This window comes from Podarcis gaigeae (assembly GCF_964106915.1).
Source record: "Podarcis gaigeae genome assembly, chromosome: 2".
Classification (NCBI taxonomy): domain Eukaryota; kingdom Metazoa; phylum Chordata; class Lepidosauria; order Squamata; family Lacertidae; genus Podarcis; species Podarcis gaigeae.
Window position 1 is genome coordinate 51,110,097 of NC_139679.1, and position 24,701 is coordinate 51,134,797.

Genomic DNA, 24,701 nt, shown 5'->3' on the forward strand with positions numbered 1-24,701 from the left:
CAACCCCCACACAAGTTCATGCTAAATGATCAACCATTAATATTGAGAGAGAAATGGAACCCCCCTATTTCAACAAAGTATAAGGCTAAATACCAGATCCTAAAGACAAGCTAACCATCACCACCACGATCTAAGGACAAACAGAAGGGGTTGGTTAGGCAGCAACACCTTCAATTGTGGAGCGAGTGCAAACATTTGCAGAGAGCCTTTAAAATCAACATTCCCACACATCGGTACTTCATATGGTTAACATTGCTGGAACTGTGTCCTAAATGCATGACTTCTGACAATCGTACAGTGTGCCAGGTTTTAAGTATATGATTCCCCTTCAAAAGGAATAGCTTTGAAAGCATGCATTTCAACACTGAATTATATTACTCATCTTTTCCTTCCTAAATACTAGTTCAAAAAAAAAAAGATTCTGCTTTATGGCACACCATTAGACTGACCGCCTGGTCACAAAAACTGTGGCAGTCACTTAGCTGAACCTCTCACATAAGCCAGGCAATCTCTATCAGCTTGTACCCCTGGCATTTGAGAAGCACATATCCATTTATTGCTTTGCATCTTCTAGACAGGGCTGATCAACTTCTAATTGAAGTGTCTGACCTCTCCTCTGCACTCCTGTTCAGATCTTCTGCTTTATATGCATCAGTCTTCTGTCTGTGAAATGCATTTATTAGATTTCCTTTTACCATGATTTAGAAATGAAGAGAGCTTACTGAGAATGGTGCAGTCTGTGCTTCTGTACAGTAGCTTAACATGTGGCTGTTAGTTCCATGAAATGAAGAGCTAGGGTGTTTGTCACAGATCACACGTAGGAACATAAAATCTAGGAGGCGTTGTTACAAACTCCTCCAAAAATCAGTGCTGGCATTTCAGTTTATCACCACAGCATCCAACATATTTGCTTTTTCTTTGGGATTCATTGTTTTTCAGTTTATGCCCTATAGAGAATGGACCATGAGAAGAAACAGATCACCCTGAACAGTTGCTATAGCTGGGAAGAGTTTTGAAGAATGACCAACACTTGTCAATAAAACACTGTTTTATTCAACAGGAAATCATGTCCTCCAAATATGTCAGATAAAGGAGTCTGCACTTGTTCACAACAATATAATTCAGCCAAGCTTACATATGAGCTCTCAGTGGCACAAATCCCAGACCCACCCAATTTTTAATGAAATCTGGTTTTCAGATTATTGGACACAGTATACACTTTAAAACCATATAGGTAGTTTTTAGACATTCATCCAGCCAGTGCTTTTTTTCCTTAAAAAAAATGTTTAGGGGTACTCTCATTTTCCTACTCATATTGAAATACTGCCCCTCAATGAGGCCAAACTTAGATTCACAAAATGTTTAGGGGTATGTGTACCTCCAGAAAAAAGCACTGCATGCAGCCATGTAAGAGCTGCATTATCCGCAAGCAGGGCTGCTTGGGTAGGTCTTTCTCCTGGAATCTATACCTGCTCCTGGAATGGTGCTCATTCCATGAGAAAGATGCAAGCAAGTATTGCCTCTTCACATGGTTTGGTCATTTCAACGTTACCCCAGTCACATAGGAGCTTGTTGTGAATAAGTGGCTCCCATGTGGTTGAGAGGAAGAAGAATATTTCAATGAAAGGTGAGGATGGCTGGATTTCCTGATGAAAGCAATCTGCTGGCTGGCATCTGACATAGACACGGTGCAGGGCAGCAGAATAAAGGCTAACTTCCAGAATTGCCCATAGAGGCGGAGGAGAAGGCAAAGGATGATTCGTAATGTGGTGGTAGTGGCAGCTTCTCCTCAAAAGGAAAACAGCATGGGCTGGCCTTGTGGGGGGTGGAGAGTAAGGTTAAAATGTAAATTTGGCAGCTGATATGTCATTGTTCCAGGTTTTCTAGTTTCTGCGGAGCAGGACAAGTATGAAAGAAGTGAATCACTCAGTCTCAACACAGGGCCACACGGGTGGCCCATTTTAGCTCCTCTGGCTTTACAACACTGGTGAGATCATGCAGTCTAGTTTTCTCCAGGGTTCATAAATCTCATGCCCCTGCTCACTTCCCTTTGGGTATGGCAGCACACAACAGCAAGCATGCAAAATATCCAAAGGATTTCTCCCCACCCCCAGCTGGGTTACGCTAATCTGTAAAGCTAGTTGCACAGGCTGGTTAGAGCCTACCCAGCAGAATGAAGTACGCTTTGCACATGTGTATAGCAGAGACTGGGCACACTAAAATAGCACTCTAAATCCCCATAGTTTGGGGCCAGCTGCACAAGCAACAAGAGGCTGCAGAGCAGCACCAGAGTAAAAAGCCATAGGCTCATCATCTCAACAAGAGTAGACCAATGAAATGTCCTTTGAATTGCATTTGTTTTGTTATAAAAGCTGTCTTTTCCTTCTTCTTTTAAAACAGTGAATAGCTGTCACATGGCAAAAGAAAAATAAAACTGTTTCTTAAATAAAAAAAACAAAAACAAAACGCTAATGAAAATGTTTTAGCTCCTAAACTCAGAAGACATCCATGGGAAAATAAAAATTCCCTTAAAATAATAATAAATAATGTTTTTCTCCTATACACTTAAAAAAAACCCTGTACATAATTACACAATGTAACAAAATACCTGTTGTCCAGAGCAAGGTTATCATCTTTAGGTTAGATCTTCAGTGAAGGAAAATACAGATCCATGCTTGGATCTGCACATTTCTCATGATGTGAAAATCAAACTCCCAGAATCCTTCGGTCTACAGCAAAGCTGATAAACATAACATGCAAAGAAAAGCGGAGCTACCACTAATAAGGAAGGCAGTAACATCTGCATGCAGGAAACCGCTGACATAAGCATGGCTGACATCCTTTTGAGGGACAGTTGCACAGGGAAAATATCTGAAGTTCCAATAAAGCATTATAAAAGAAGAAAAACCCTGCAAAGTTGCTAGGGGTCTCAAACCAGGACCTCCAGCAGGCTCCAACATCTTGCCACCAAGGCAGCATCTCTACTGAAGGAGTTGTGGGTACCACATAAACAGTATTACAGGTCCCACCAGCTGACACAGCACCCAGCCAGCTGTCCCAGCCTAGGGAGCCAATGAAGCTTTGCCTGGCTCAATACAGCCTTAGTCCTGGGACCTCCTCATCATTCTGAACAACTCGTCTCCTACCAAGATGGCCATTCCAGAATGCATATTTACTTGTCCCACCCTTCTCACATAAGCAGCAGCTGTTGGCACTGCAACTGTCTCTAGTGCCTTCTTCCCTGTCTTACATTATGTACCTGGATTCCCACCTGGGATTCCCGCCTACTCCCTAACTGAGGGCTCTGCTCCTGTTACTGCCTGGGATCATCAGCAAATACTGATAAACCCTAAGACACACAAGTAGCTACTGGTCCATCACACATAGTCCCTGAGCCACAGAGCCAGCTTTTGGCAAAATGGGGCAAGTAAATGAGTCAATTAGTTTTCCAAACACATTCTTCAGCTATAAAGGGTGGTCGAATGTACACGCACGTCAAGATGGCACTTAGTGAACTATTACAGGTGAGTTATTCCTTTCTTAAGGGTTCTGCCTCCTGGCCCATTCTTCCTTCGTAGCAGCACTGCCCAAAGTTTGTCCAGATGAAGATCTCATTGACAACGTGTGAGGGGGCAGATGGAGACATCTTAGTGATAGAATCTGTGACTGTTCATCGTTTAATCTTCACATTGTGCACAGTAGATCAGTTTGGTGGGAGCTGCAGGACTTCATACCGCAATAAGTTCCATATCCCTAGGCCACAACATAGTTCTCTTTGGGCTATTCGTGCTCCTCAACTTATTTTGGCCAGGAGACATACTAGGGTGGGGGAACATGCATAACGTGACTGCCACTTTTCTTCTTGCACAGCTGGGGGAGTACATTTCTTGAGTAAAAGCTCACAATTAAAAACAGCTGAGAAAAATAGTACCAGTTCCTTGTTTCTTTTTGGTTAAGCAAAAGTGTGGTTTGATATTAGCACTTCAAGTCAAATTCTGGGAGACGATTCATATTGTTGCCACATAGCAATACAAAAGAGAGACAGAGACAGAGAGATGTGTACGGACACATCTGTTGAAGCAAATGCAAGAACCATCAAGCATGTTGCTTACTGTTTGCGCATCACATGCAAAGCACTATGACTTTTCCAGGCATCACTCCGCAGCAACAAAAAAAGGACCTCCTTCCTCCTCTCTGCAGACTGCCTAATCCTTCCGGTTGGTAAGCACATCCTTGCTGTTGCTGCTGATGTCAAATCAGTACAGGAGAGTGCTATGGCAATGCAGACAACATTGATCTGGCAATAGGTTCCTGGTGCACCATCATCTTGCAACTGTCCTGCATGGCAGATCACATTCTGGGACCTTAGTCAGAAGCAGGACTCTTGGGATTCTGGGTCATTATGGATCGGAAGCTTGTCATGTTCCTGGGGTTGCCCATTGTACAAGACTGTATACCTACAGAAAAGGAGGAAGGGAGGGAAAGACCACATTAGAACAAGTGCAAGGAATGCCAGGGGCGGGGAGAGCCTTTCTGAAATGTCTAAGCAGGGTGTCTCTTAACAGGTTACATTTTGGGGGGGGGGGGAGAGCCATGACTGGTTAAAGCGACATAAGAGTGTTTTAAATGTATCATGTGGTTGTGACATAAGAACATGTACACTAAACTACTTGGCTGTGGAGAATGACTTTAATTTGAAATGTAGTGACTAAAAGGAAAACCAAGTATTTCTAGTTATCCTGCATCATTTGGATACACAATTATCAGACGCAGTTAGCTGTACAGATTAGCAAAAATCTTTATCCTATTTAGTACAAACACAAACTTCCACTCTCTCCTGTATAGATAACTTGTGGACACATCACCTCAAAGGCCATTTGTTGTGGGAAGAGGCTCCAAACTGAGCCCAGAGTTCTACAACTGCACCAACACATCATAACGTGCTGATTTTCTATTGGGAAGAAGGTAGCAATCAGGCTTAATCTAGGCACCTCTTTCTGCTATCAGTACACAAACCAAGATGGAAGTAGTGCAGTGTTGAACCTCTATTTTTGGGTGGTTGGAGAGAAAAGCACCCAAACAGGACAGGTAATCACCAGCCACACAGATATATCACTTATGAGTTAAACAAGAGAGGGAGGGAATGGCTTAAAGGCATATGGGTACTTTCTGCTAACCTGTAGGTAAAAACTTAACTAAGGATACTTCAGGTTTTAACTAGATAGTCTCCTACCCCACTTCCGAATTCGAACTGGGGCCCTGGGGAAACTTATGGGACAGAAGGTGCAAGGTATAATTTAAAAAAGAAATCTAGAAAAAAGTTGGTGTCAAGTATTATGGCTCGATAATCTTCTTGGCTCACATTTTCTTAATGTACAAATATACAACTGTAGAAATCAGTTCCACCTGGCTGCTGCAATTTTAAATAACATCCACTGTTTTTCACACTTCCCATCTCGCTAAACCCTCTTTCCCTTGGTTATATGAAAAAGAGAAAGTAAATAATCCCCAATTCTAATGATTCAGGCTTACAGTTAGCAATTGCTTAGGAGCCCAGACTAGGCTATTTTAGTAGATGTGTTGCCTTGAAATAAGCCTTCCACCATCTGTTCAGCTCTATAATTACAAATGCAAACAACATAATTCACAATTGCATCATAAGAACACAAAGCAGAGAGATTAGGATGACTATGTTTGTTATTGCATGCTGTGAAGCATCTGTTTCTCTATCATTTTAGGGCACAGGTGGGAAGCAAGCCCTGTTGAGAATAGCCTCTTCTTTTTTATGACCAGTCAGTAGATCACACTGGAAGGTTTATATGTAGAAGTAGTTGCTGGAAGCAGCTGATTTGACACAATCATATGCACATCAGTTAGTGAACATGAGGCACTTTAAGACTTGTACAGTACATCTAGGAACATGGTTCATCTGTTCCTTCAGAGGGAGTCTAACCCCATCCAAGGGAATCACCCACTAACAGCACCTCAGTCTTATCCGGATAAAGATTCAGTTTATTGGCTCTCATCCAGTTCATTACTGATGCCAAACATTGGCCTAGCACAGGCATAGGCAAACTCAGTCCTCCAGATGTTTTGGGACTACAACTCCCATCATCCCTAGCCTAACAGGACCAGTGGTCAGGGATGATGGGAATTGTAGTCTCAAAACATCCAGAGGGCTGAGTTTGCCTATGCCTGGCCTAGCATATCCAGTGCCGCACCTGCAGGTGTAAAGGAGAAACAGAGCCACGTATTATCAACATACTGCTGACAATTATTTTTATGCTGATGCTGCTTTTCTTACCAAATAACTTGAAGTGACTCACATTAAAACAAAATTAAAAACAATAGAAGCCTAAAAGCACAGCAATACAATTAGAAGGGTAAAAAAATGCACAACAAAGCCCTGTAGTGGCTTCATGTAGATGTTGAACAGCACTGAGCCCTGTGGCAACCCCACATTGAAAGCAGCATGGAGCCGAACAACCCCAGGTACCCTCTGGAAACAGCCATCCAAGCAGGAAGAATCACAAAAGGGAACTACCCGTATGCTTTGTGTGCAGAAGATCTCAGGTTCAATCATGCTTTAATCTTTTAAAAACTGAATTTCAGGATGTTTTAACCTAATCTCAACCCTCTACTGCCAAGTTATCTGAGAGCTCTCTTTTTACCTGTAGTCCCAAGTTCTATGATCTACAAGGTTTTGGAGAAGAGAAAGACACATTTATTATGAAAAGAAAATGTACGCTTTGACTTCCTCTGCTCTGTTATGAGAAAGCAAACCTTTATTAAATATATTTCCTCATCTTCTTCCGCTGCTGAAAGTTTACTGAACCTTTTAGTAAACCTTTGGCAGAAAAAAAAGGAAGCAGAAGAACAGACATAATTAATATTAAGTCTTGCTTTGTTGTGACAGAGTAGAGGAAATAAAAATGTACTGCTTTTAATAAATCTCTCTCCCCCCTCCTCCTCTTGAACCAGAGCAGCCTGAGACTAGTGTTTTTTGCAGAGTGTACTGTGGAATGCGTGGACCTGCTGAAGTATGTTACTCATAGGAGTCTAAGAACGCTTTCAAAAATTGTCAGAAATAATTTAGCCACATGGGCTTTAAAAATTGGACAAAAGAGAAGCGTGAAGAATCATTTTGCAACACTTCCCCCTCACAGTTTCTTCTCTAGCTCAGCCTTAGGCATAAGGCCTCTCCACCCCAAAAATTAAAAACCTGTGTGCATGCACGGGGAAGCAAATCTTTGTATGCATGAAGAAGAAGAAGAGTTTGGATTTGATATCCCGCTTTATCACTACCCGAAGGAGTCTCAAAGCGGCTAACATTCTCCTTTCCCTTCCTCCTCCACAACAAACACTCTGTGAGCTGAGAGACTTCAAAGAAGTGTGACTGGCCCAAGGTCACCCAGCAGCTGCATGTGGAGGAGCGGAGACGCGAACCCGGTTCCCCAGATTACGAGACTACCGCTCTTAACCACTACACCACACTGGCTCTCCACACTGGCATGACCACAGTTGACCTCAGTCTTGAGATTGAAACCCAGGATTCAGACATAATGGTGCATTATTGACAATAGGATGTTGAGGGAGAAGACTAGAAGGGAGGAGTACTCAGATCCATGGGACATAGAGTCAGGTAATTTTTAAAAAACAAAGTACAATCTATTTTTTAGATTTAAAAATAAAGCCAGGAGCCAATAATTACAGGGAAAGTTAGCTAAAGTCAGCTTTTTTTAAAGTCTTGCTCACAATTCTAAGACGTAGTACCAAGATAGAATTTTAGGAAGCAGTAACTTTAGCATCACATACAGGACACAGTCAAAACCGTGATGGTTCAAAGGGCTATTTTGCGTGGTCTTTTATTCATCTACTATTTTCCATTACCTAATGCAGTCGTTAAATCTGCTTTTCAGAGGGTCAGAGATTACTTAGTAGTTTATCTTGCCTTACTTTATCCCAGAAACGGAAATAGCTATGGAATTACGGCTGCTACTCTACAGTCTTGAGACATTTCAGCAATCGACAATAGAAATAGTTCTTTCCGGAGTTGCTTTATTTTAAAAATGAGACAATCTTCCCATAGCTCTAAATTGCTGCAGCATAACAAAACCCCATAAGCATTAGAATACACTTCTGTCAATTCCACATACTTTGTGTCATCACAGATAGTTTGATGCAGTATTAGTTATAGCATGAAGCTGATTTCAAATACAGAAGTTTTTATGAGAATTTCTCAGAGCTCACAACCTCCTGTTGAGCATGAATCATCACAGAAAGCTCTCTTTGGGAAATAGCAACACGATCAAGCTCTGACGACTACCACTTCTGGTTTCTGTTATTTCTTGTGCTCACTTAACTCCCATCAAAGCAATAACATGGAGGACATTCTGTGAGTCTGCAGTCCCTTAATGGTGTACAACCCACCCACCTCTCTACAGAGTTCAGTGGGGGGGAAGTTTCCACTGATCACCAGTAATTACTAGTTTGTGATTCTGGTGCTGAGTCACCCAACAGCACATTTCCCCTTGTGCTCAAGGTAACTCCCGGCTGTTATATAGCAGCAGGCTGTGAACAGGAACTAGTCCAAAAGTAGTCAACATAGTGCCCTCCAGTTGTTGTTCAGCTATAACTCCCATTCTCCCTGATCATGGGCCAAGCTGGGTGGAGCAGATGGGAAATGGAGCCCAACAACAACTGGAAGAGCACTATGCTGGCCATCCCTGATCTAATTCTTTAGAACCTCTTGACGATGTGCTTCAATTGATACCAGTGTCTTTCCCAGAAAGGGCTGGCCCTGCCATGAGGTAATGTGAGGCAACTGCCTCAGGTGGCAGGATCCATGGGGGGGCAGCAGATGTGGGCTCCAAGGAATGCATCACCTGCTTCTGTTGCTGCCACAACAGCTGTAGCACACTCCTTGGCGGCTGAATCTGCCACTTCCTCGTTGCCCCCCACCCCTAGCGGCTCTACAGTGGCCTCTTGGTGAATAGGAGGTGCTGCTGGTTTCTTCCCACCCTTCTTCCTTATGTAGGTTTTCACCCACCCCTACTTCCCTGGCAGAGGGGGATGCCATTTTGTGATTTGCCTCAGGTGTCAAAATGTATTGGGCCAGTCCTGTCCCCAGAGATTAGATTCAGAGTCATTCACAAGCACCCAACTGGCACGGTCCTAGTTATGTTCCTGTGAGGAACAGCTGTGTTTTTCAAGAATACATTCAGAACTCTTTTTACTCCAACAGACAAACAGGTTGGATCTCTCCTCTTTGGGTGTGGGAGGATGAGGCCATAAGTACAAAGTGACCGACTTGCTCAGAAAAAGAAATGTTCAAAACTCATATGCTTATGTGAACCAAATGATCAAGCCCATCTTAACATTTGCAGTCTTAGGCTGGAACTAGGCATTTCAAATGACACAAGGTGGCTGCTGAAAAGGGCACAGTGAAAGCGTCCAGATGCTTCGGGAGGATATGAAGAGAGGGTGGATAGCCAGCTCTTTCAGAATGTGTTAAAAACCAGCTCTTTGCATATTTGCTGACAAGCGGGAAGAAAAGAAAAACTGCTTTCGTAGTGGCTTACCCACTCAAAAGTGCCTTACCCACTCAAAAAGTGGGTGGGTGGGAAAGAACACACGTTTATATTCCTGGGGAAAATAGCCATTTTGTTTGTTTTGCTTGCTGAGTGAAACTATACCATCACCTGATGGGATTTAAAAGTGCCACGATCTTTGTTCCTCAGGAAAATATCCTCAAGAGCAAATCTATCGCAGTAGCTCACATTTCATTTGTTTTTATCAATGTTATTTGTAGGTTTTTGTCAGGGTTTCAGGGACAGAGAGCGAGGGGGAGGGGTCCCAGGGCGACGAGGAAGAGGACGACGACGACCCGAGGTTGTCAGTGAGTCCGTCAAGTGAATCCGAGGATTCCCAAAAGGGAGCCCCCCTGGTCAGGCCAAGGGGCAGTAGAGAGGGAAGCAGTCAGAAGCAGGGGAACGAAGAGGGAATCCCCAGTGGGGGTTGGAGATCGGGACCGGCCTCTCCGTCGGAACGGAGTGAAGGGGGTGGAGTTGCCAGTGTGTCAGAAAGAGCAGAACAGGAAGCAGAGAGGGGAAGGAGTTCGGAGCAGAACGTCCTGCCGGAAGGGGAGGAGTGTAGTACCGAGAGTAGCGTAACGGTCGAAAGGAAGGTCAGAGGCAACGTACGCGCGCCAAGTTCAAATGTGGAGGCGCGCGGAAATGAGGAGAGCCCTGAGGAGGAGCCTGGTCCCAAAGCACGAAGGAGGGGGGAGCAGGCGTCGGAAGACTCAGCCTCGGGGGAGTCCCGGAGGGAGGGAGCACAGGGGGGCAGGAAGACCCTGCGGAAAAGGAAGGAGAGGAAAAGGTGGAGCAGTACAAGCCTCTTAAGCTGGTGCAGGGGGGGGACTGACTCAGAGGGGACTTCTAACATCTAAGGGTAACAGATGCTGAGCCACGGAGCTTGGATGTAACGACAACAATGTTCTTCAATAAAACCTTTTGTATATAACTTGGACTGGACTTTGGTCTCTTGTGAGCTGGGACCTCGGGTGGCTCTGACAGTAAGTCCCCTCTCCTAGAACGCAAATTTTTTTTTTTGCAAAGCTCACAAACGGTGACAGCCATGAGTGCGGAGGATCAGCTGACAGCACTGCGAACTACAGTTTCCGAACTCACCGCTGCAGTCCTTGCGTCTCAGAAGAAGCATGACGAAATGGAGAAGCGCTGCCAAGACCTGCAAACAAGGTGGGAACGTGCAAGCAAGGAAGGGTTCCCAGGGTCCAGATCAGAGGGAATTGGACTTGGAAGGCGGGGGGGGGCAGCCTAGTCACCCACTTTGATGGGAACCTGAAGCACTACCCCAGTTTCAGAGCAGACGTTTTGTATGCATTGCACTTGCTTCGTCATGACTTTAAAGATGAGGAGGAGAAAGTGGGGTTTATTGTTTCTCACTTGTATGGGGCGGCCAGAGACTGGTTGCGCAATTTGTGGCGTGAAGATGGCCCTGCCCGCCGCGATTCTGATGAATTCATTAAAGCGATGGATGCCTGCTTCCAGTCAACCGTAGATTTGGATCTTGCACGCAGGGAGATATTTGGACTGCGGCAAGGCGAAGCCACTGTGCGTCAGTACCATTCCAGATTTTTTGCTTTACTGACTGCGTTACGCTGGGAGAAAGACTGCACACCTGTGAGGGATTTGTTCTGGGAGGGTCTCAGCGATCCCATAAAGGACGAACTTGCCAGGGGAGACAGACCTCAGACCCTGGAGGAGGTGGTGCAGAGGGCTCTGGCGATTGGGATACGTCACGAGGGACGTCCTTGGCACAATGAGGAAGAACGTCAGGTGCGTCCACCAGCGAGGACGTCTTCTTTCATCCCCAGGCAGTTCAGTCAGTCACATCCCTCGCCGCTGGGGAGGCAGGGGGAGGAGCCGATGGAACTTGGTGGTGCTAAGGCTCAAGCAACAGCCAGAGCCCCAGCTTCCGGTGCAGTAAAGGCGAAGCCTCCTAGAGGGACCAGGAAGTGTTACGTTTGCGACAGTGCACTGCACATGGCGAAAGAGTGCCCCCAGAGGCTCCAGAAACACACTGCAGCTTTAGCAACGGTAGCAGCAGAAGTGATCCAAGGAAGAGGAGCCTCAGGGAAACGAAAGTGCCTGGCTGTAAGCACGAATGCTGGGGCTCAGCCAGGCGGATCTATAGAACAGTCCCCAGCGTCTTTGCAACCCACAGACCCTTTACCACCCAAGCCAGCGGTGCAGCTCACCGCAACACTTCAGTTGCCAAATGGGACCACCCTAGAAGTGCCCATCACGATCGATTCTGGGAGCAACGCCGATTTCGTGGGGATGCAATTCGTCAAGCAGCATCGCATAGCGCTTCTGCCCGCCACAACGCCTCTGAACGTAGTCACGGTGGATGGCAGGAAATTGCTTGGAGGGCAAGTTGTGCAACAGACACCTCCCATGGTGATGCGGATAGGAGATCACCGAGAAGTCATTAGCTTCAATGTCACCCACCTGTCTGACACGCCTATAGTATTAGGCATGAGTTGGCTGGAGAGACACAGTCCTGCTGTAGCGTGGTACCAACGCCAGATCACCTTTTGCTCATCGTACTATGCTCAAAATTGCATCCAGTCCTGCCAGGAGGAGGGGGCTGAGCACCAGCTGCGACTTGGCATGGTGCAGGCAGTACCTAGCAAGTACGAAGGGTTCCTGGAGGTTTTCTGCGAGAAGGAAGCTGACCAGTTGCCACCCCACAGACCTTATGATTGTGCCGTCGACCTGGTGCCGGGGGCGCAGTTGCCGACTGCAAAACTGTATTCCATGTCTAAGGACGAGATGCAAGAGCTCAGGGAGTTCATAGAGCACAATTTGAAGCGTGGATTCATCCGGGAATCGAAAGCAGTGGGGGGCAGTCCTGTGTTCTTTGTAAAGAAGAAGGACACGCCCCAAAAAAGACTCATTGTGGACTATAGGTTCATAAACAGTATGACCAAGCCCAAGGCCTTCCCCATGCCCAAGATAGATGATCTCCTAGCAACCGTGAGGAAGGGGAAGATCTTCACCAAATTGGATCTGCGTGGAGCATATAACCTCATACGCATCCGGGAGGGCGATGAGTGGAAGACGGCCATGTTCACGCCTCTGGGCACGTATGAATACAGAGTTATGCCGTTTGGTCTCCAAAATGGATCTCACGTCTTCCAAGCCTTTATGCATCACGTGCTAGCGGGACTTCTCTACAAGAAATGTGTGTGTTTCCTCGACGACATCCTGATCTTTTCGGAAACGGAAGAGGCCCATGAGAAGGACGTAAAAGAAGTCCTGCAGAGACTACGGGAGAACAGGCTCTACGCCAAGTTAGAGAAGTGCCAGTTTGATGTGACGGAGGTGGATTTCCTAGGCTACAAGCTGTCCGACAAGGGGCTCGCCATGGACAGCGTCAAGGTCCGCGCGGTGTTGGACTGGAAGAGCCCACGCAATCGGAAGGAAGTCCAGAGATTCATCGGCTTCGCCAACTTCTACCGCAAATTCATCAGAGGTTTTGCAAAGGAGACGGCAGCGATCACGGACACTCTGAGTTCCAAGAAGAAGAGGTTCGTGTGGACGGAACAGGCGGAGCGCTCTTTTCGGAAGCTTAAAAGCCTTTTCGCCTCCGAGGAGCAGCTGCTGCACGTGAATCCAGGCAGGCCCATGCGAGTGGAGACCGACGCGTCAGACAGAGCGGTTGGAGCCGTACTCCTGCAAGAAGATCCACATGGAAACTGGAGACCCGGTGCCTTTTACTCCCGAAAGCTCAGCAAGGCGGAGCAAAACTACACCATATGGGACAGGGAGCTGTTAGCCATTCACGCAGCTTTCAAAGCGTGGCGACACTTCCTCATAGGAGCCAAGCACACAGTACAGGTCCGCACGGATCACAAGAACCTAGAGTATTGGCGCACGGCGAAGCTCCAAAGCCAGAGACACATGCGCTGGGCGGAATTCTTCGCGGATTTCGACTTTCGGATAGAGTACATCCCAGGAGATTCCAACGTTATAGCCGATGCGCTATCCAGGAAACCGCAATATCTCGATGAAGCGGCGCCAGTAGCAGCCAAGCACATTTTCGCACCGCAGGCGTGGTCGTGCGCTGCCATCACAGTAGATCTGGACGCGGTGCGACGCGCGTTGCAAGTGGATCAGTTCGCACAGTCCAAAATGGAGGAGTTGCGTAGAGGTGTGCAGAGTGGCGAAGAGTTCCAACTGCGTGACGGACTGCTAACTCGCAAAGGTGCCCTCTACGTGCCAAGCGACGAGCTTCGCGCAAAGGTTCTGCAGCAGTTGCACGACGCCCCCAGTGCTGGCCACTTCGGTAAGGAGAAGACAATAGAACTGGTGGCAAGGGACTTTTGGTGGCCCCGGATGCGCGGAGAGGTAGCGGATTACGTCGCCAGGTGTGACACTTGTCAGAGGTTCAAGCCAGTACACCAGAAGCCAGCGGGGCTGTTGGAACCGCTGGAAACGCCACAGCAACCGTGGGAGAGGGTAGCCCTGGACTTCGTTACTGACCTGCCCAGCTCCAGAGGGAAGACGGCGGTACTGGTGGTTGTGGACCTGTTCACCAAGATGGCGCACTTCATTCCGTGCGCAAAGGTGGCGACGGCGGAACAGACTGCCAAACTCTTCATTGATCACGTGTTCAAGGTGCATGGGCTGCCGCAGTCCATCCTGTCCGACAGGGGGCGCCAGTTTGTTTCCAATTTTTGGCAGAAGCTTTTAGGTATCCTGAACGTCAAGATCAACCTTACGTCGGCGAGACACCCACAGACCAACGGCCAAGCTGAGAGGGTCAACGCGATCATGCAGCAGTACCTGAGATGTTACGCCAATCAGCGACCCGCAGCTTGGGTGGACTACCTGCCGATGGCAGAGTTTGCCTATAACAACACGAAGCACGCGTCCACGGGGGTGACGCCGTTCTTCGCGAACAACGGTCGTCATCCCAGAACCTTCCCGGGGTTCGGGGCACCGAGAGAGGGGGTGCCGCAAGAAGCCGACCAGTTTGCAGCGGAGCTGCAGGAGGTGCACGAAGAGTTGCGGAGACATTTGGAGCTGGCCAAGCAAGCATATAAGGTGCAGGCAGACAAAAACAGGAGAGCGGGGGAGGAGATCCAGGTGGGGGACTGGGTGTGGTTAGCGGCCCAAGCGATGCCAGCCAAGTCGTTGGCCAAGAAGAAGCTAGGGCACAGGCAGTTAGGGCCGTACCAGGTGGAGGCTAAGATCAACCCTGTAGCCTTTCGACTAGCCCTCCCCGAAGGTTCCAGAGTGCATCCGGTATTTCACAGGTCGGTGCTCACCCCCTACAAGGCACCGCACAGGTTTCAGGAGTCTGAAACAGTCCCGCAACTACACACTAAGTCACAGGAGAGGGAGAGGGCGCCTAGGGCCAAACCACTCAACGAGGTCACAGAAATCCTGGACTCGAGATGGGGGAAAGAGGGGGTAGAATACTTTCTAGCCACAGAGGGCACTCCAGCCAGTGCCAACGGTTGGGTGCCGGGCTACTCTTTAGACGAACCTCTTCTAAAAGACGAGTTCCATGCCCTTTTCCCGCATAGACCCATGCCAGCCGAGTACTTTGATGACTGGCTCTTTACGCCCACACTCTCAGACAGTACTTTCCGGGGTTTTTCTTCAGCCGAGGAGAGAACGCCAGAATCTAGCCCGCCCAGGGGATCGTGCTCAGGGGTGGACACAGAACCCTCTTATTGGTGGGACGAGCAACCAGAGGAGGACTGGCGCAGGAAATGGCTGACGGGACCTTGGCCGGCAGCACCAGACGAGGTACCAATGGAAGAGGGAGAAGAGAACACTTTGGGTCAAGAACCCGAATTCGAACACTCATACACCGAACTGCAAGCAGAAGATATGGAGGTACACAACCTGTATCCTGCATCCACCTCCGAAGAGCTGCAGCTCCTACAACCTGCACCCGATGGGCGGGAGGGGGGAAGGGGGGGCTTCGAGGGGGGGATGGATGTCAGGGTTTCAGGGACAGAGAGCGAGGGGGAGGGGTCCCAGGGCGACGAGGAAGAGGACGACGACGACCCGAGGTTGTCAGTGAGTCCGTCAAGTGAATCCGAGGATTCCCAAAAGGGAGCCCCCCTGGTCAGGCCAAGGGGCAGTAGAGAGGGAAGCAGTCAGAAGCAGGGGAACGAAGAGGGAATCCCCAGTGGGGGTTGGAGATCGGGACCGGCCTCTCCGTCGGAACGGAGTGAAGGGGGTGGAGTTGCCAGTGTCAGAAAGAGCAGAACAGGAAGCAGAGAGGGGAAGGAGTTCGGAGCAGAACGTCCTGCCGGAAGGGGAGGAGTGTAGTACCGAGAGTAGCGTAACGGTCGAAAGGAAGGTCAGAGGCAACGTACGCGCGCCAAGTTCAAATGTGGAGGCGCGCGGAAATGAGGAGAGCCCTGAGGAGGAGCCTGGTCCCAAAGCACGAAGGAGGGGGGAGCAGGCGTCAGAAGACTCAGCCTCGGGGGAGTCCCGAAGGGAGGGAGCACAGGGGGGCAGGAAGACCCTGCGGAAAAGGAAGGAGAGGAAAAGGTGGAGCAGTACAAGCCTCTTAAGCTGGTGCAGGGGGGGGACTGACTCAGAGGGGACTTCTAACATCTAAGGGTAACAGATGCTGAGCCACGGAGCTTGGATGTAACGACAACAATGTTCTTCAATAAAACCTTTTGTATATAACTTGGACTGGACTTTGGTCTCTTGTGAGCTGGGACCTCGGGTGGCTCTGACAGTTTTTATCAATGCATTAGATTTGAACTTGCTCATTGTGGTCAATCTAACTTTTCCATCTTGGCCAACAATACTCAGCCTCCCGATCTTCCATAAATTTACAGAGTCTTTGTTGCTTATTTCCCAATTTTATATATTATTATTTTATTTCCTAATTTATTCTAAGAAATGGAACGTTAAAGATAACACTGACAGTAATTTTTTGAACACATGTGTCTAGTAGGACTTGACAAACCCTCCTCCACACACCAGTTTCCTTAAAATAAGGACAATGAGAGATATTCTGTTTCTTTCTTGGGGGGGGGGGGTAGGGGAGAAATTTATCTGAAATTTTCTGGGCCTAGTTGCCCCTGAACATATTGTGGTCTGCCAGGAAGTGTGGCCATCAGAAAGAGAGCCCTGTGCACAGAGTAGAACCTTTTTAAATTAAAGCAAAAAAAAAAAAAAAAAGAGTGGTGGAGGTGAAGGAAAACCCTTTGCCACATTATAAGGCTAAGTAAGATAGCTGGCAGCTCCCTCTCAGACATTTCAGACACTTCCTCCTACCCCGCCACACTCCTCACCACCTGAATAATCTTCTAGGATCCAAAGAATGGACCAAAAACATAGTCTAGTAAGATGAACAGGAGAATTGAGTTAGGTCAGAGAAATCCTTGGAGACAGGGGGAAATAGAGGAGAGAAGAGAAAGAGAAATTTATGGCCAACTCTCCTTTTAGGCTAGGGACGCGGGTGGCGCTGTGGGTAAAAGCCTCAGCGCCTAGGGCTTGCCGATCGAAAGGTCGGCGGTTCGAATCCCCGCAGCGGGGTGCGCTCCCGTTGCTCGGTCCCAGCGCCTGCCAACCTAGCAGTTCGAAAGCACCTCCGGGTGCAAGTAGATAAATAGGGACCGCTTACCAGCGGGAAGGTAAACGGCGTTTCCGTGTGCGGCTCTGGCTCGCCAGAGCAGCGATGTCACGCTGGCCACGTGACCCGGAAGTGTCTTCGGACAGCGCTGGCCCCTGGCCTCTTGAGTGAGATGGGCGCACAACCCCAGAGTCTGTCAAGACTGGCCCGTACGGGCAGGGGTACCTTTACCTTTTACCTCCTTTTAGGCTAGTACTGTAATGGGTTTCTCCTCCTTGGGAGGCAACTGCCCTGAATGGAATATGAATCCCACTTGTCTAGTTTGGATGCTGCTCATGTCTAAGCAAAAAAACCCCCACACAAACCCCAGCACTTGTGTGTCTGCTGAGGGACATGGCTTTGAAAGTTCATTTAAGTTGCTTAGTAGAGGTCAGGAACTTGCTGCTCTCACTGCATGCATCACAGTAATCATTATTTGAGCCGGGCAGTTTAAGCATGAAGGGAAAAGAGATTTCTCTGCACCCCCACTTGCTCTCTCACCTAGAGATGAAGCAGGGGGCTTCCACTCTGTCTTTTCCACTTCCTTAAAACTACATTTTCGTGGAGTGGTTCTGGCACTCCAACACTGCCTTCTGCATCTTCAAGAAGGCTACTGAGCTGCAGCGTATGCTGTTTGTGCATAGCTCCTGTTCTTTCCAGTGCAGTGTGGAAAACTGTTCCCCTGATTCTCCCCCTCTGCATTCCTTTTAATGGCACCTGCCAAGATACAATGTCTATGGCAGCTGTATGACTCCAATGCCCCTTCCCTGTGGAAATCAACATTCTCAGGTTAGGAGGAAACTGATCACTGAACACATACACCTACAGAAAGAGTGCTACCCTGACTCTTTTTAAAAAGTGGGGTGCTCTGGTCTGTGAAAAGATGGAAGAGCCACAGAGAAAACACAGATGGTCCACAACTGGGTGCACATTGTGGATGTCCTGCAAAATGTGGGTGGACCAAGCATGGCTGTTGTGGAGTGAAAGCCTTGCATGGAAAGCACTTCACCCAAGGCTCTGAAATTATGATTTTTTAAATGGCACAATGTTAAGGATTCTGTCTCCAACAGTTTGTCTATAAAGAGAATCCATTGTAGTAAGTTTTGTTATTGTTACTTTTTTAACTGTGCAGAAAGTTCAGGAGTACTGAAGCAACCTCCTTCCCCCGCAAAGAAACTCGGTTCAAAACTTTGTTCCCTGATCATTTTAAACACAGCCCTAGGTCCTAACCCTAGACAGCTTTCCTGCCCTTATCGTTTTGTATCTGCATGAGGTTTTAATGCCTAACCAACACCTACCCCTTCTCTCAGAAGCTGCATTGTGTTTTGTTGCTGACAACTTTGTTCATCACATACTGATTGCTCACAGTCATTCCATAATATCACACCGCCAACCATTGCCACAGGCCTTGCTGCCAGAAGTGAAATAAAATACAGATTCATAACAAGCCTAATTAGGAGAGTAATAATAGGTTTTGTGCAGCCTTCTACTGCCTTAGAAATTACACCCTTTCCCAGGAGGAGGAATTTACCGCTACCCACATATGCAATGTGGAATAATCTCACAATATGTTTAGTTAAGCTAAAGCAAGCTGGTTTAATTCTGTAAATACTACATGTTATCAAAGAATGCAACCAGGGTAAATAAACAACCTCAACAATAAGAAGTATTATAAAACAGTCATAACTAAGCTTTTCATTTCCTGAAAATTAAAACTTGTTTTGTAAAGTGTTTCCTGGATCTTTCTGCTACTGGTAAAGACTCTCCTCCTGCAAAGAGGGGAGGGGTTGTGGGCGGGATCTGATCTCCGCCACAAGCAGGGGGCATTAGCCCCCTGCCACCCACTTACATGGCTGGCGCACCACGCCCACGGGCAAGCGCCCAACCAGGCGGCTTAAAGGGGGCGTGGACAGCAGCTTAACTTGTTGCTGTGCCAGCCACGCGGCCTCACTTTTCGCCATCCCGTTGCGAGTCACCCACCCTCCACTCCCTCAGAGCTCAGGGTTTCAATTTCTCTTTTGGCCTTGCTATGGACCTTAGGTTGGTCGCTCAGGTTGTCCAGGGGGCCTGGTAGGAATTTTTCCATTTGGCATTAGGCTTTGTGGTTTTTTTGCCTACCTCGTAGCAACCGTCACAACCTTCGTGGTATTGGTGGGTAGGTTAGGATTGGAATGTGTTTGTGGTGGTGGAAGGGCTAGGTGTGGCCATCGCCTACGCATTCAATTTTTGGTATTCCGTTAAAGGAATCCGGCGGTCGTGGATCCTGTCCGATGCCTGTGTGGCAGGGGCCATGGCACGACCCTCGGTGACATCAGGGGAGAGCTTATAGTTGGATTAGCATCAACGGGCTCCACCTACTGGTGAATAAACCCCCCTTTTTAGACTCACCCCTCTCCGAGTGGGTGGAGTCAAGTCACATGATCCAATGCCTAAGCCAATACCTTTTCACTTGCTGTAATCAACAAAGCTGTGGCCTTTTCTTGTGACCCAATAACCTTATATTACGTGTCCTTGAGTCTTCATTTCACTAAGCGGGGATTGGATCCTCGAACCACAATCATATACTTTGCAAAGAACAAGGGTTTTTGCTATACCAGATCACTGCTACAGCCCTCTGCCTTAAAAATTGGGCAATTATATAAGCAAGGAAGGCTCGATGGCAATATCCTGTGTCTGACCATGGAGGTTAAAAGGTAAAGGTAAAGGTACCCCTGCCCGTACAGGCCAGTCTTGACAGACTCTGGGGTTGTGCGCCCATCTCACTCAAGAGGCCAGGGGCCAGCGCTGTCCGGAGACACTTCCGGGTCACGTGGCCAGTGTGATATCGCTGCTCTGGCGAGCCAGAGCTGCACACGGAAACGCCGTTTACCTTCCCGCTGGTAAGCGGTCCCTATTTATCTACTTGCACCCGGAGGTGCTTTCGAACTGCTAGGTTGGCAGGCGCTGGGACCGAGCAGCGGGAGCGCACCCCGCCGCAGGGATTCGAACCGCTGACCTTTCGATCGGCAAGTCCTAGGCGCTGAGGCTTTAACCCACAGCGCCACCTGCGTCCGACCATGGAGGTTAGGAGCAGCTAAAAGCCTAACCAGAAGCAGGCCGCATGTCAACATTTTCTTATAGGTCTAACTTGCAACATCTCTGACATGGTTCATGCCAATATTAATGTATGTTGCTTGGGTGAGAGTAGCCAAGTTAGCATAGGGTTGCGAGCAAGTGTGATGGCAAATTATTATTCTTTTCCATGCACCTATTGAAATATTTGGTGGGCTGTTGTTATTTTCAACACACAGTTTCCTGGTAGACATCCAAATCAGCACATAGCCAGAAATTACAGGTGTCTAACCCTTAAGTGCCCTCAGAGTCCAACAAGCAGATGGTAATAACATAGCAAACCTAGATCTAAGCTACAGTGTTCCTCAAGCTCACGGGTGCATCGAGTTGTTCAATGCTACGGTTGTCAAAACAAACAGAAGCTGAAGGTGAGCCGAACCCTTTAATTAAGAAATGCTACTTCAACAACCTCCTGTAATTGAAGCAGATGATACTGTGTTTATTACACCAATACAAATTATGATTATTAGCCCAGTGGTGCAAATAAAAACTCAGTGACCAATTCCAAGACAGCCAGCGGTATTATTATTATTACTACTACTACTACTATTATTATTATTATTATTATTATTTACTAAGCTTTTGGGCAATGGCTTTGAGCAACTTAGACTTTAACCTAAGGGCTATATTGTTAATACATATAAGCATTTTAAACTAAAATAAGTCTCCCCTCCAATGAACACAATAAGGAGCAGCCAGATACCCAGCTAATCTTTTTAAAAACCCAGTTGCCATGGTTGCATTCACAATCAAGATGCTCACATATTCCAAAAGTGCCTGTCTTTGAGACTGATATAATGCTAGGTGAATTTTTTAAAAAGTACTAGAGGATAGGTTTGTGTAGCATCCTTTCACGCAGAAGATGTATTACACATTTATTCCAAGCTATGCTTGGATAGCTACCAAATGAATCATATACTTTGCAAATCTGGTAGCATCTGAAGGGTTTCCTGAGAATGAGGAATCCCAACACAGACTTGGACCTGATATAAGATGGGACTTCCATTATGGACCATTCTGCAATTTGGAAAACTGCTACACAATAGCTTAGACAATTTCTTTAAGTCACGCAACTCAGTTTATGGTCAAGTAATGTTGTAACTTTTAGTAACTTTAAGCTTTCTATAAGATAGAAGGGATAGGATCTAGCAAATGAGCAGAGGGAGGAGGTTTTTTTTAGGGGATGAGGCACCTTGATCCACACTGCCACTTGCTTTATTTCACATAGTGACGGCAGTTTGAGCATGGCTCTGAAGATAATAACTACTACTACTACTACTAATTTATTATTTCTACCCAACCCATCTGTTGGGTTTCCTCAGCCACTCTGGGCAGCTTCCAGCAAAATATTAAAACACAATAATTCGTCAAATATTAAAAGCTTCCCTAAACAGGGCTGCCTTCAGATGTTTTCTAAAAGTCAGATAGTTGTTTATTTCTTTGACATCTGGTGGGAGGGCATTCAACAGGACGGGCAGTACTGTGGTTTTAACCATCAGTATATTTCAAATGGGAGACAGCTATTATTCAGGCACTCTAGACCCAAGCAACATTCTGAATTGTGCCCAAAAACAAACTGGCATCCAGCACGGGTTCTTGAAGATCTGGCAAACTATGGTCTGTGATGCTTCAGCCAGTTGCATTTTGCACCAGTTGTAGTTTCTGGATAATTTTCAAAGTCCGTTCCCCACCAAATACATTGCAGTAGTCTAGTGAGATGTTCCCAGGGCAGGAATTCCTGTAGCCTTGATTTTCTCCTTTTTTCTTTTTAGTAATAAGAACTTCACTTGGGAAGATAAGAACAGCCGGGTCTGATGAAATTGTAAGTTACAGCTAATGTAGCCCCCATAATAGCCCCCATACACTCTAATGTGTAATTTTAGGAGTTGATAACACAGACTTCCATTTAAAAACCAGGAAATTTTAAATGAACCATACAACCATTTCAAGTTTTCAACGATGTATGTGCAAAAAAACATACCCCAAACTACAAGTATAACATTGTGTCAAAATAGCTGCTAGATTTAATTTTTGAGAGAAGCTCTCAGGTAATAAATAGGAAACTACATTTCCTGAAATCACAGAGGAACAAATCCAGTGTAATGCTAAGGTGATTGTTTTGTGAGTGCAAGGATTTCTGCATGCATGGCTGAATTATCTCTCCTCCCTCCACAAGATGCTCTGGAGGTTCTCCTGATCCCCCAAGCCAATTTGAGGGGAGCAGGCATGCATGGGGGGGGGGAGGATGGAGGGGAAGCCCCACTGCGCTACTGGAATTCCTTACACGCACATCTGCTAGTGGAACTAGTTAGCTGAATTCAGCCTCAACACCTCAACAGTTTCCTTTAATAATAATAATAACACCTTGCACTCATAAGTTTACAATTTCAGAGATTCCTTTCTACTTTCTGCCTCTTCAAGGAGGTTTTCAAATCTTCTCCACTGCCCCAAATGTAAGAACTTTGAAGGTGAAATACAGAATCTTAGATTCAATTTGTTTCAATTTTAAAGCACTGTAAGCTATTGTGGGACAAACACATTCCAACTGCTTTTAGGAGCATTCACAAAGGGAATGGCTTGAAACATTTTAGAAAGTGCCTGTAGAAGACATGTCACTTTAGCCAGGCAACTCGATTTGCTGTGGGGCTCTTTTGTTTGAGAGACTGGAATTCTAAATAATTTAAAGGAACACTTCCATAGTGCTTTTTGAGAAAACTAGATAGAGCCACCCACCTATAGAAGCAAAGACTTTTCTCTTAATTTGAAGGGCAGCAATGAGTCCTCTTTTACTGGGCCATGTTTATATTAGTCCTGTCTTTTACTTGTATTTGGGTTTCTTTGGGTTTCTTACTTGGTTGTTTTTAATTGCTTTTGTTGTAAGTTGCTTTGGGAGAGACAAGGGACTAATAAATATAATATAATATAATGGAATGGAATACATAAATAAATAAATATGCAGAGAAAGATCATGTAGGCGGTACAACTTGTACCACTTGAAGTGTGATTATAACATACATTTCTTCTGAACAGCAAAACATATTTTTCAGGGTGGGGATGTGGAGAATGGGATGCTCAGTCTAAATCTTATGTCGTGTTTATAACCTTTTGAAAATAAGAAATAAATGGGAACGTGGCCTATGCTGAAATGAAGCCTTTTTGGACATGCCAGTTTCTTCGTGTGATGATTTTTCCATCCTCCCAGATAATGAATAATTCCATCCCTGACACCCCCTTGTTGCTCCACTGCATTGTACATTCATCTAAATACTTCACTAAAACTAATCTTTGCTGATCTTTTCAAAGTCTCAGCATAAGATTTATTGGAATATGTCAGGACTCAGCATGTGCTGGAATAAATGTGACCTTTAAACTAATATTTGGGTTTCTTCCCATCATGGCAGCAATCCTAGTTTTGATATTTTTCACCTTTTCCTTTAGTCATAAAGCATTTTCCACCAGGCATGGGAATCAAACTCAGATTGCAAGACCCTCAACTGGCAGTTGAAAAGCTCAGTTTGGAAATGGAAGGAATAAAGAATCTCCTAAATGAGTACTGTGTTAGGGATCCATGTGTGACATAGAGATCTCACCGTTTTGTTGCATAATAGGAAGAAAAAGCCATTAACAAAGCACTGTGAGATACTGCAGCTATTACTTGAATTTGATTTTCATGGGCAAAGAAAAGTCTAAAGGAAAGGACAGGTGATGCACACTTATTTATTTATATGTGCAGCTCTGCTTCCCCACATTTAGGGGTCCTCAGAACAGCAGAGTTCATTTCGTTCTCAGGCACTACTAGCATCACACAGCTGGGTGTTAAACTCTTGTGACATTTGACAAATGCCCCACAGTGGACCCGTTTATTTCTTAATGCTGCCTACCTAATACACCAGGCATAGGCAGACTCCGGCCCGCCAGATGTTTGTGACTACAATTCCCATCATCCCTAGCTAACAGGACCAGTGGTCAGGGATGATGGGAACTGTTGTCCCAAACATCTGGAGGGCTGGAGTTTGCCCATGCCTGTAATAAACTAGTGTTTCAAATGCAAAGTCATCTTTTGTTTATAGCTAAGAAAAAAGAACCAATGAATTATTAGTATGATCAGCCATCTTGAAAAACAGTAAATCATTGGGGTCTTCTGTTCCTATCAGGGGAGCTATTAGCCGATTCATTTGATCTTTGATGTGATTAAATTCCAACATTCAAAGATTTACATGAGCAATTTAAACTTTATTATCTCTGTGGCTGCCTTACTGTTCCATCTTCAAATGGTTTAGAATTGCACATTAATCCCTTGTTCTGTAGATATCTCTGGAGGGTCTTTCCCATGCAATAGCACTTAGCTTTGTGAGATAATAACTGTATGTAATCATAAAATCTTCATAGCCATCAATAGAACAGTCTGC

The 24,701-nt window shown here is 46.4% G+C and overlaps 1 protein-coding gene across 7 annotated transcripts in view; it reads right to left on the reverse strand.

The window, feature by feature from the left end:
- HTR4 (5-hydroxytryptamine receptor 4) overlaps positions 1-24,701 on the reverse strand; it is a 177,108-nt gene that overhangs the window by 8,034 nt on the left and 144,373 nt on the right. For 6 of the 7 annotated variants that reach the window (XM_083719505.1, XM_083719508.1, XM_083719506.1 and 3 more), the window contains one exon: positions 1,031-4,457. In XM_083719505.1, the coding sequence (XP_083575631.1) occupies positions 4,370-4,457 (88 nt within the window). In that variant the 3' untranslated portion in view covers positions 1,031-4,369. Of the gene's footprint in view, positions 1-1,030; positions 4,458-24,701 lie in introns of those variants that run through there. The other variant, XR_014559376.1, reaches the window with a different exon arrangement.